The 12,108-nt window shown below is 38.4% G+C and overlaps 1 protein-coding gene across 1 annotated transcript; it reads left to right on the top strand.

Moving 5' to 3' along the window:
* The first annotated feature begins 2,211 nt into the window (after positions 1-2,211).
* Positions 2,212-4,883, top strand: NAP1L3 (nucleosome assembly protein 1 like 3). The gene has a single exon (XM_032618685.1). It carries the CDS (start codon positions 2,567-2,569, stop codon positions 4,007-4,009), a length of 1,443 nt encoding a protein of 480 aa, XP_032474576.1. The 5' UTR covers positions 2,212-2,566; the 3' UTR covers positions 4,010-4,883.
* The last annotated feature ends 7,225 nt before the right edge of the window (positions 4,884-12,108 follow it).

Below are 12,108 nucleotides of genomic sequence, written 5' to 3'. Positions count from 1 at the left end.
ATTGTTTCCATAGTATATGTTTTAATTAAAATTATAAAATGAAAGGATATGCACCCAGTAAGTTATATTCAGCATTGTATCATCATCCTCCACCACATGTGCCTGGCACATGGCAGGCACAAAAATATATTAGTTGAAAAAAAAATATTAGTTGAATAACTAAATAAATGAACTCATGCATTGTTGGTGGGACTGTAAATTGTGATAATTTTTTCTGGAGAGAAGTTTGGCAATATGTATCAAAGAGTAAAATAAGCATGCAACTTATTCCAGCACTCCCATTTCTAGGAATTCATCATATGACTAAGTTTTACAAGTGCATATAGTAAGTATACAGGGGTAACTTTTTTATAACAGGAGAAAATATGAATGTTAGTGGAGAGATGGTTTGGGAAGTAGCTGCCCTACAATAGGAATCTGGTTAAATAAATTAAGGCAAATATTTCCATGGAATATGCATCTATTTTAAAATAAGATGTTCATTTACTATGAAAGTATAGTCACAATTAATTGATAAATGAGCAGATTACAAGACATAATACGATGTCACATAGATAAAACAGCATATATAAACAGGCAGGTGTGAATATGTACAAAGAAAATTCTGGAAGGAAATGCATCAAAATGCTAACAATGGTTAACAAATGATTAAGATTGTGTTTTTATTATCATTGGAATTTTCTATATTGTATTTTTCCTTACAATGCTTACATACTTTGACAACCAGGAATAAACAATAAAAGTAAATTCATTTACAAAATAGAAAATAAAAGTGTTTCCTAACTTTTAAAAAAATATGACTAAATGACTAAGCACAAATCCTATAATAAAAAGGTAACATAAGGGTTAATCTAACTTTAATATTTTCCTCACTTGAAATGAATAATTCATCATATTTTATATTTTAATTTGCTACTTGTATTCTATGAGCAGGTTTAGAAAGTGAATGTGATTAATTAGGTTATTTTCTACATTAGCATTCCAAATCACCTCTGTGGAGTTTTCCGCTTCCATAGAACTACTAAGATATCTTCCAATTAAGTCTTTAAAAGACTATATCTTGTGAATTTTTATTCAAACACAGATAGGTATTCTTGTCATTCATAAAAATGGGCTAAATATGTTCCTTACCTTTTAATGAAAAGTAAACACTGGTCTTTTTGGTTGTACCAAGGGAGTTGTTCTGTTGCAGAAAAGAATCCTGTAAATAAAAATAACAGATACCTGTTTTTAAACTTCATTTTGCAAGAGTTTATTCATATATTACTGGACTTGTAAATCATACTTTAGTATGGCTAGAATTTTACAGTGTTAGAAGGAAACTGGTGGAAGATGACAATGTAAAGAACACCCTGACAGAGGATGCAGTTTCATCAGCACAGATTCCCCCTCCCGTCCTGCTATTCGTGGAATTGAAAACTGCTGCACGAAAGTATAGAACAAACCGTCTGCTTTTAAATAATACTACTTAACATTTGAATGCCCTTTTATTTTATCTATAAGGTTGTTACAATCATTGAGAAGGACTACGTGGCAAATCAGCAGCAAGGTTGGGGTCTATTATATGCCAGCTTAAAAAGAGAAATATAGTAAAAATGGTGTAACTGACTCACGGCAACATGGGTTCGCAAACCTTGTAGATGGATATAAACCAGGCTTGCCAAACATCACAGACAGCACTTATTAAAACTGCTACGTGGAAAGCAATATGCCTGCTTTCTAGCCCCTCCCCCCTTCACCAATAAACGACTCCCCCTTTTTCCCCCAGTGTAAAAATACATGCTCATAGAACAATTAGATAAAAGAAAAAGAATTTTAAAAATCATCAATAATCACACTACCCAATGATGCCACTTGGAGCATTTTCACCCAATTTTTTTAAAAACAGATTTTTGTTACGAGGCCCCTGACAAACCAAGTGGGAATTAAGGATGAGCGGATGGGAGAAGAATATTCCTCTTCCCTTGTTAGGAATCATGACTAGTATTTTTACCTCATATCTAAGCTTTTTTTTTTGTAATTATAAAACTATAAAGATAGAATTTTGAGGGGGGAAAAAACGTCTTCCAGGCGTGTCTGCCTCAGCAACCAAGGAGCGTCTGGGAAGGAGGGCGGAGCCTGGAGGGGGAGGTGCGTTTGCTCACTCATTGGGCTGAGAGGCTGTCAATCAAGCTTGCCCAGCAAATGAGGTGCGAGCTGAGGGCGCACTGGGAACTAAATGAACTGGAGGTCTGACTGCGAGGGGAGGGGGCTCGAGATGTAAGCAGTGAAGAGATCTCGGGGTCTTGCACTGCGCCATTCGGCTGCGGCACGCCACAGTCCGCCGCAGCTGTAGCTGGGAGAGGCCTTGCCTTCGCCACTCTCGTCCAGGTCTCCGCTGCTGCTGCCACCTCCGTTGCGATCTCCTCGGCCCAGCCGCGCCCCGCTCCGCGCTCCTGCTGCCTTCACCGCTGCCAACACCTCAGCCAGAGCCTCCGCCGCCGCCACCCAAGCATCCGTGAGTCATTTTCTGCCCATCTGTGGGCGCGCGGTAGTCACCACCCTAAGAGGTGTGCAGGCTTGCAAAATGGAAGAAGCGGATCCTAACAGGGTCTTGGAACCTGCCGCCCAGGGGGTGGATGAAGAGATGGTGGCTAGCTCGTCTAGCGATTCTGGGGAAGAATCTGACAGCAGCAGCTCTAGCAGCAGCACTAGTTGCAGCAGCAGCAGCAGTAGTAGTGGCAGCAGCAGCAGCAGCAGTAGCTGCAGCCGCTTCTATAGAAAGAAGAGGGTACCTGGGCCTTCCAGAAGTGCGCGGCGGGCTCCGTCGGGTAGAAGTTTCGTGGATCAGCTGCCTCGGGCAGTTAGAAATCGTGTGCAGGCGCTCAGAAATATTCAAGATGAATGTGACAAGGTAGACGCCCTGTTCTTAAAGGCAATTCACGATCTCGAACGAAAATATGCCGAACTCAATAGGCCTCTGTATGATCGGCGATTTCGAATCATCAATGCAGAATATGAGCCTACGGAAGAAGAATGTGAATGGAATTCGGAGGATGAGGTGTTCAGCAGTGATGAGGAGGTGCAGGAAGAAGGCCCTAGTGAGATGCCTGCCTTAGAGGGTGAGGAAGAAGAGGATGACCCGAAAACAAAACCTGAGGTCAAGGCTGAAGAAAATGCAGCTCCGAAAGAAAATCCCGAGGCAAAGGCTGAAGAAAAAGAAGAGTCTAAAGATGCTCTGGAGGCCAAGACTGAAGTAAAAGAGGATCCGAAAGAATCCCCCCAGGCAAAGGCAGAAGATAAAGAGCAGCCTAAAGTAACAGAGGCTAAGGCAAGGGCTCCAGGAAAAGAGGCTCCTAAAAGAGTTCCTGAGGTCAGGCCTAAAGAAAGAGCTCTTAAAAGAGCTCGCAAGGGAAAGCCTAAAAGAGAAGATCCTAAAGGCATTCCCGACTATTGGCTGACTGTCTTAAAGAATGTTGACAAGCTGGGGCCCATGATTCAGAAGTATGATGAGCCCATTCTGAAGTTCCTGTCCGATGTTAGCTTGAAGTTCTCAAAACCTGGCCGGCCTATAAGTTACACATTTGAATTTTGCTTTCTACCCAATCCATACTTCAAAAATGAGGTGCTGACCAAGACATATATAATAAAGTCAAAGCCAGATCACAATGATCCCTTCTTCTCTTGGGGCTGGGAAATCCAAGATTGCAAAGGCTGTAAGATAGATTGGAGAAGAGCAAAGGATGTTACAGTGACAACCACCCAGAGTCGCACAACTGCTACTGGAGAAGTTGAAACCCAGCCAAGAGTGGTTCCTAATGCATCATTCTTCAATTTCTTTAGCCCTCCTGAGATTCCTACAATTGGAAAGCTTGAACCACGAGAAGATGCTATCCTTGATGAGGACTTTGAAATTGGTCAAATTTTACATGATAATGTCATCCTGAAATCAATCTATTACTATACAGGAGAAGTCAATGGTACCTATGATGTTGGCAAAGATTGTAGAAACAGGAAATACCGAAAATAAAAAAAAGGCTGCATGAAAGAATTTTCAAGAATCTCAAATTTCAAGCAGAAGTGAAGTAGGTTTATATAGTCTTGGGAAAAAAAAAAAAAAAAACAACCTGCCCTGTAACCTCAGCACTAGTATTCCTCACAGTCTTGAGTTTTTGTACTTTCTTGGTAGCCTAAAATATTGTCTTAAAGTGTCTAAGTATCAGTTTATTCTATCTAGCCTGTTGTAGTGTAATATTCTTCAAAATATGTAAACTGTTGTCAATTATCTAAAGCATGTTAGTTTGGTGCTACAAAGTTTTGATTTTTGTGAAGTCCTTTTGTCATATTCCTATTAGAATGTAGCTGTGAAAACTGTCAGAATTGTTTAACTGAGACAACTATTTGCTTGAAAAAAAAAGTTCCTGAAGCATCAATGCAAATCTTTTTTTTTTCTTTTTCCAGCCCAGAAGACTAAGGGTTTAAATCTGATTGTACTAGCTGTGCCTTCATTACTTTGCTAACTATATAGTATTATACTAACTAAAACAGTGCATTGTGAAATTTGACCACTTGAAAAAAATTAGTATACATTTAATAATGTCCATCAAGACCATATATGATACGACTGTGAGCTTGTTAATGTGCCATAGTGGTTTATAAATTTAAGCATAATGAAGTTATTGTTTACCACTGAGGTGTTAATATAACATAGTATTTTTAAAAAGTTTGCTCATCTTATCCTGTGTAACTGTAAACTAAAGGTACTAACCACATTTTCTTTGTAATATGTTCTACTTTGCCTTTCACTGGAAATGATCACTTTACATCATTGGTATTTTTTTCATGTTCTTCTATTACAATCTAAAATAAACAAATGTTAAAATGTATCGTGCTATAAAAATCTACCATTTTTGCCTCATTATAAAAAATATGGTGCTTATTATAGAAAAAGTAGAGAATCCTTAGGAAAAGGAACATTTAAAAATATATAATTATCAATATAATTAACATTCTGATACATTTCACAGATCTTAGCTCTTTTTTTGGTGGGTACACATCCCAGTGATTGGAGAGAAATGGGACAGGGGAGAAGGACTAAGATAGGGGAGAGAGGAAGAGAAGAGGAGGAAGGAATGGGGAGGAGGGTTGAAGTAGAGAAAGTGGGGAGGGAGAAGGGAGAGGGAGGGTACCAGAGTGAGGAGGGGGGTGGAAGGAGAAGAGGGTGGGAGGGAGGAGGAAAGGAAAGGGGAGAGAAGGAAGGGAGAGGGGAGGAGGGACGGGAGGAGGGTGGGGAGTGGAAAGGATGGGAGGAGGTAGGGATGGAGAAGAGGGGAGATAGGCAGGAGTGCCTCACCCAGAAAGGACATCCATATAAGTTGTTGTCATCACTTCCAGGAGTAGGATGGGTAAATGACTCAGGCCCACCTTCCACCGTGACTTGGGAAGAGGTCTCATTCCCCTATGTGGTTTATTTTTCCTTATAGGTGACATTATGCTTTCACCACTTCTGTACCATGTGGTTGGTTACAGAGTAATTTGATCCGGAGATTTTGGTTTGAATTTATTGTGAGGAGGAAGCCCCTTAAACTCACTTTACCAAAGAACTTTGTACTGGGCACAAAGTCACAAGCACAACAAATAATATCATATTTCACATCTGCCATTTCCCCAACTGCATATACTTTCCTCCAGGACCTTAACAGGAAAGAGCTGTGGCAAGAGGAAGACAGGATTTGGGAATTTCTGGGTCACTAGGTGTAAAATTACCTGCTAGTCTTCCCAGATCCCACCATATATATAGTTTAGTATCTTGCATTTATCCCTGCTTAACAATAGTCACCCCCCATGTCTATAAATGTAAAAATATTCCAACCTATGAGATAGATATTTAACCAATCATGCATGTTTGGATATTTAGGTTACAATTTATACAAAATCAGGAAGTAAATTATTGCTTTTAGCAATAGCAGTCATATTCTGAGAGTCACTTTTTTGTAGTTCTGAGATTTTTGCAACCATCAAGGAGGGGTGTGGTAGCAGATTTACTTATAAGTCTGTGCCGAATCGAAGACTATAGTAAATAGCATGTACCTGGCTCACTGATGCAGAGGTTCTCATATACTGTGCTTGCCAGACATCACAGACAGTAGAGCCCTCAAAACTTCTACATGGAATGCAACATCCTTATTGCATCTTAGAACACTTGCCGAAGTAGTTAGCCCCTTCCTGCTCTGTATTTTCCAATGTTAAAGGAACGTATGTTATTATAGAATATTTGCAAAATAGAAGGAGAAGTGCAGATAATAACAATCATTCAGAAGCATACTACAGGAAGATATGCCCTGTATATATAATAGATTGGTGTATTTTCTCCCAGTCCATCACTTTGATTAGGTTTTATCACAAGTTCTTGTCTCAAATCGAGTGGGTGTAAGAAGCTAATTCGAAAGACAACTTATTTATTTTTTTAACATCTTTATTGGAGTATAATTGCTTTACAATGGTGAGTTAGTTTCTGCTGTATAACAAAGTGAATCAGCTATACACATATATCCCCATATCTCCTCCCTCTTGCGTCTCCCTCCCACCCTCCCTATCCCACCCCTCTAGGTGGTCACAAAGCTCCCAGCTGACCTTCCTGTGCTATGCAGCTGCTTCCCCCTAGCTATCTATTTTACATTTGGTAGTGTGTACATTACAATGCCACTCTCTCACTTCGTCCCAGTTTACCTGTATTGGTATTTTTGCCTTTTCAGGTTAAGTATGGCGGGGGTAGGGGTGGGGAACGGGCAGGTGTCATGGATTTTTGAATCAGTAAAAGCTAGGATTCCAGAAATGCAAACGGTGAGTGGTGGGTGCTTCAGCCACCTAGGCTAAGTCAAAGGTGAAAAGAGCCGGGAAACCCGATGGGCTTGCATGTTCGTTGGGCTGCAGGTTTGTCCATCACACTCGCTCAGCCAATGAATGATGCCAGAAAGAAGAGCTGGGTGGGAACGAAGCTCCTGGGCTGGGTGCATGGGCGTGAGAAGAGTTTTACGGGGTCTTCCTCGGTGCCTTCTAATCGGCGAGCTGTTTCCTTTGGCTGTGATTCAAGGCTGAGGTCAGCCGTTCCCTTCTCTGACCCGAGCCCGACCGAAGAGGTCGTCACCTCCTCCGCGCTGCAGTCGTCCCCGCCTTCTCCTTTGTGAGTTTTTGCCATCCTGAATTGGGCACTGAGCGTCCAGGGTCTTCACTCTAAAAGTTTGTTCTTTTCCTGTAAGGTGGCAAACTCAGGTAAGAAGGGGTTTTCCTAAGCAGCAGCAGAGACTGCTGAAGAGGTCAGGAAAGAAACTTGAGCTAAGTGAAGAAAGGGACCACACGGATGGTCAGATGATGCCAATGCCCCATTCTGACGGGGTCTAACAATACAGGTGTCCTTGCCCTCAAAAGGCTTCAGGGGTCAAGTGATAAGATAGAAGTTGAATTTGAAAAGGAATTGCACGCTCCTGTAAAAAGGATAAATCCTCACTTGATTAGATGTTCGTGCCCACCAGCGTAAGCATTAGGACAACCTGCAGTATAATAACTTCAACACACTTATGCATTACTTCAAATTTTATGTTTTGTGTTTTTTGTGGAGTATATCTTTTAAATTTAAAAATGAAATATTTAAGTATTAAAACACATGGCATTTAGAAATATACTTCTTTTCAAGAGATCTGGAACACAACACATTCTCTAAAGCCTCTATGTAGTTTAGTCCTTATGATGTCCTTTTATCATATAGCTTTTAGAGAGTAACTGGTAAAATTATCAGAACTCTTCACTGAAGCTAATATTTACTTGGGAAAAAAGTACTTTAAAGAGCCAATTCATGTGTGTATTTTGCCTCACCTCAGAGGTAGGAAGGGTTTAAACCAACCTGGACCAGGTGTACCTTATTGCTGTGCTATAAATTATTTATTATGCTATGGTACATTACAAAATTTTATCATTTGCATAAAGTAGCATAGAGTTAAGAATTTTTAATAACATTAATATCAAGTCTCCTAGATTACTTATGTTTTTGAATTTTGCGTGACAGAGGGATTTATAAAAACATAATGGAGCTGTTATTTCCTTCTGTGTTGCTAATAGACATTAGTGTTTGCAAGTGGTCTTCTCAACTTTTACTCATAAGTTATGTAAACTAAGGGGATTAAGTATATTTTCTTTGCAGTATGTGTCACTGAAAGTTATCACTTTATTATTTTATTACATCTTTTGATTATAAAATATGTTCATTATAGAAAATTTGGAAAATATACTGAAAAGTATAAAAATTATTTTAAACAATTCTACCTTCAAAGATAACCACATTTCGTATGAAAAGAAAATGTCTATATCTATCTTTATTAACATAACTACTATTCTACTCCTTTCACTTTTCACTTAATATATTTTGGAACCCTTTCTATATCAGTGCATGTAAACTTCATTCTGTTTAACATAATATACCATAATGTATTTCATCAGTTTCTTATGGGCATTTAGGTTAGGAGCATCTTTTTCCAACTGATTGGTAATTGTAACCACCGTCTATGAATTAAGGAAAAATGTCGCATATAGTGAAATATTTTACCTTTGGATTTTGTTCAGTTGTTTTTTCTTTATTTCCTGCAGAAGTGTTTTAATGTTAATAAAGTCACATTTATCTTTTATTCCCCCATTACAAATTTTGGGTATTTAGTTTAGAAAGAGCTTTCCACACCAAGATCTTTTTTTTTTTTTCTTTTTTGGAATTGCTCATATTTTCTTAGAGTACTCTTATAGTTTCATTTAAAGTTTTAATCTTTCTGGAATAAGTTTTATGTAAGGATTGAGGTAGCTATACCACTTTTTTTCTCTCAATACAACTAATCAATTATTTTGACACCATTTATTGAATATTGAATATCCAATGTAATTAATTGCTGCCTTTATTATATAATCCATTCCCTTATGTGTTTGGGCCTATTTCTGGACTGTTCTGTTCAGAAGTGTTATTCTTGTGCCAGTATAAATCTTCTAAAACAGAAATTTCTCATATATATTTTATTATCTGATAAGAAAAGTTCCTTATAAAACTTGTTTTTAAGATTTTTGGGGGGCATATTTTCACCTATTCATTTTCCCAGATGAACTGCAGTATCACTCTTTTTCAGTCTCCCTCCCTAAAGCCTATGGATATTTTGATTAGGGTTTGTTTGATTTTATAGATTCATTTACAGAGAATCAGGAATTTCATATTATTCAGTCTTCTTATCCAAGGACAAGCTGTGTCTTTCCATTTAATCAAGTATTTTAAATATTTTTCAGTAGAATTGTAAAGTTTACCTATTAAAATAAGCTTTTTAAAAATATTCAGAACCTGTTCTTCAGTTTCTTCTTCCTTTGTCTACCTTTTGCTTATGCTGTTCTGCTGCTTATTTTTAAATCATCTGTGCTTAGGTGTTGTCCCTTTTTTCCCAGCTTTGAATGGGGGCAACTGTTTGCTGAAGTGTGATGTGTGAAGAGGTAGGAGGAAATGAGCTTGAGCGTCTCAGAAGCTTTAATTCAGGTTTGTCTCATATCATTGTTTCCGAATTGCTATATTTTCTGCTGGAGACCATTTCGGTCTTCAGTTTATGCTATTCTCTCCTTTCTCAGCCCTCACGAGCACCAGCTTTGGATTGAGCAGGTCAACATGACTCAGTGAAATGCCTTGAGTTAGAGGTATTCTGTGGCAGTCTTTTAGTTAATTTCTGCTCAATGGTCTGGCCAACATCTGTAGAGTTACTTGTTGCTTGTCTCTCTCCTCATACTGAAGCAGTTTCTAAAGGTTCTCAGAAAATGAAGATGATGTGCTGGTATAATTTCTCCTTAACTCCAGCTCCCCTTTTGTTCTGTGTTATGGAGCTGTTTCCATAAGGGATCATTTCTTGCTGCTTTCGACGTCTGACGTCTGCCACAGTTCTAAGTCAGATGTTCAGAGCTTGAACACTTAAGGGAACAGCAAGCATTAGCTCAGAGTCCTGCTTTTTTTTGTTGTTGTTGTTCAAATTTCATTGTAAGTGGAAGAAATTATTTCCAATGTGTGGCTTGGGATTGTGGCTATTTCTTTGACTTGAAGATTATTTCTGCCTTTAATTTTTATTCTGATAATTCTGGTACATGGGCAGGATTGAAAACCACAGAGCAATGTAGAGAGGAATCTCCAAGAGGGGAGGGGCTATGTCGTGTGCTCTGAATGTATTGACCTCAGAAAAACTCTTTCTGCAGCACAGCTATTAACAATTCTCCTAATTTATAGTGTTCCTGAAATACCAATTTAGTGAATTTGGCCTTGGTCAAATAGGGAAATTAGCCCGGCTCTGTCTATTGGTGAAAGCATCCTTAATCAACATGTACAAAAAATTTATTTTGAGATAAAGTGGCAAAAATAGTACAGAAAGTTGCAAAAATAGTACAGAAAGGTCCTGTGTACCCTCCATCCAGCTGCCCCTAATGTTAACACCTTACATAACTATAGTACAATACCCGTCAGGAAATTAACATTGGCATAATCTACAGACATCATTCAGGTTTTGCTAGATTTTACATGCATTCCTGTGTGTGTGTGTGTGTGTGTGTGTGTAGTTCTATGTCGTTTTATCACATATATAGATTCATGGAACTACCACTAAAATCAAGATTCAAAACTGTTTCTTCTGTCCCTAAATTCGGACAACTGTTAATTTGTTCTCAAACTTGAAATGAAAAAATTATACAGATTGCTTTATAAATGGATTTATATAGCATGTAACCTTTTGAGAATGACCTGTTTTCACTCATCAAAATAACCTTACGATCCATCCAAGTTATACCTGTATCAGTAGGTTGTTCTTTTTATTGCCGAGTAGTATTCCAGTGTATTAGTCACTGATCTATGACTCTTGTATAGAAGAGTAGAAACAGGTGGAAAGGAAACAGGACTGCCAGTGGCCAGAATCTCCCATAGTGACAGAAGAAGGAATTACAAGGTCCTTCTTCCTAAAATCTGAAAGTGAAATAGTATCAATAGAAAATGCTTTTGCAATGCTTACTATGCACTAGGACTATACAAATTATTATTCATGTAATCCTTACTACTGTATTATTAATTAGGTACAATTATTATCTCTATTTAACAAATGGTGAGACTAAGGTACAGAGAGGTTAAGTAACTTGTCCAAGCTCACACACCAGTAAGTGACAAAGCCAGGCTTTATAGTTGGCAATCTGGCTCTAGTCCATGTGCTTAACTGCTCTATTATTCCACCTTTCTACCATGCTATACCACCTAGAGAAGCACTGTCTTTGTCCATACTCAAGACTAGATAAGGCCCAAGGGAAGCAGCAGAGAAGAAATAAGTACAACCTGGAAGAAAAGCAGATGCCTATCTATAGAGGAAAACTAAGACTCTCCACTTACCTACCAGTGGTGCCCCTGAATCCACTTTGTAGCTCATGTCTGAGAAACCTTATCAAACTTTATAGCTTAGTGAGACCACTGGGTAAGGTTGAGCCCCTAGGTCATATCCATCATACACAGAGGTATCATGAGAACTGGCTTAGTAAATGTCTATTTCAATTAAATATAGGGCAATCCATTACTATTAAAGATTTCTTTTACCTTTCCAACTTCTTATATTTTTATCATTCCCTGTTTTCCTGTAGTTAACAGCAATAAAGAGCCTTTAAATCAATAGGTGTAACAAGGGAAAAGAAGATGAAAAAGTGGTTTACTCCTAAGCATCTTTGAGCAGAACCCAGAGGAACATTTATAGGAATTGAGCAATATAGAGGATGAAAGCACGGATTTGAAGTCTAATAGTCTTGGTATTGACTCCCACTTCTGTCACTTATTGGCTGTGTGACCTTACGCATGTTGCTTTGCCCCTCTAATCCTCATTTTTCCTATCTCTAAAATGGGGCTGTTACCTGGCTACTTGATAGAATTATTGTAAGGCTTAAATGAGATATTATTTATCAAGCACTTAGCAGAGTGTTTGGCATGCAGTGATAATTCAAATAATAATTTATTGATATAATTAGGATAACTGAGTTTTACTTGGTAATTCCAGGTAAAGTATCATGATACTAAAGATGTTGAAGTTGGTATTAACTCATCCA

This window comes from Phocoena sinus, chromosome X (genome assembly GCF_008692025.1).
Source record: "Phocoena sinus isolate mPhoSin1 chromosome X, mPhoSin1.pri, whole genome shotgun sequence".
Lineage (NCBI taxonomy): Eukaryota > Metazoa > Chordata > Mammalia > Artiodactyla > Phocoenidae > Phocoena > Phocoena sinus.
Note: the sequence above shows the minus strand (reverse complement) of the source record. Positions and strands in the feature narration are given on the sequence as shown.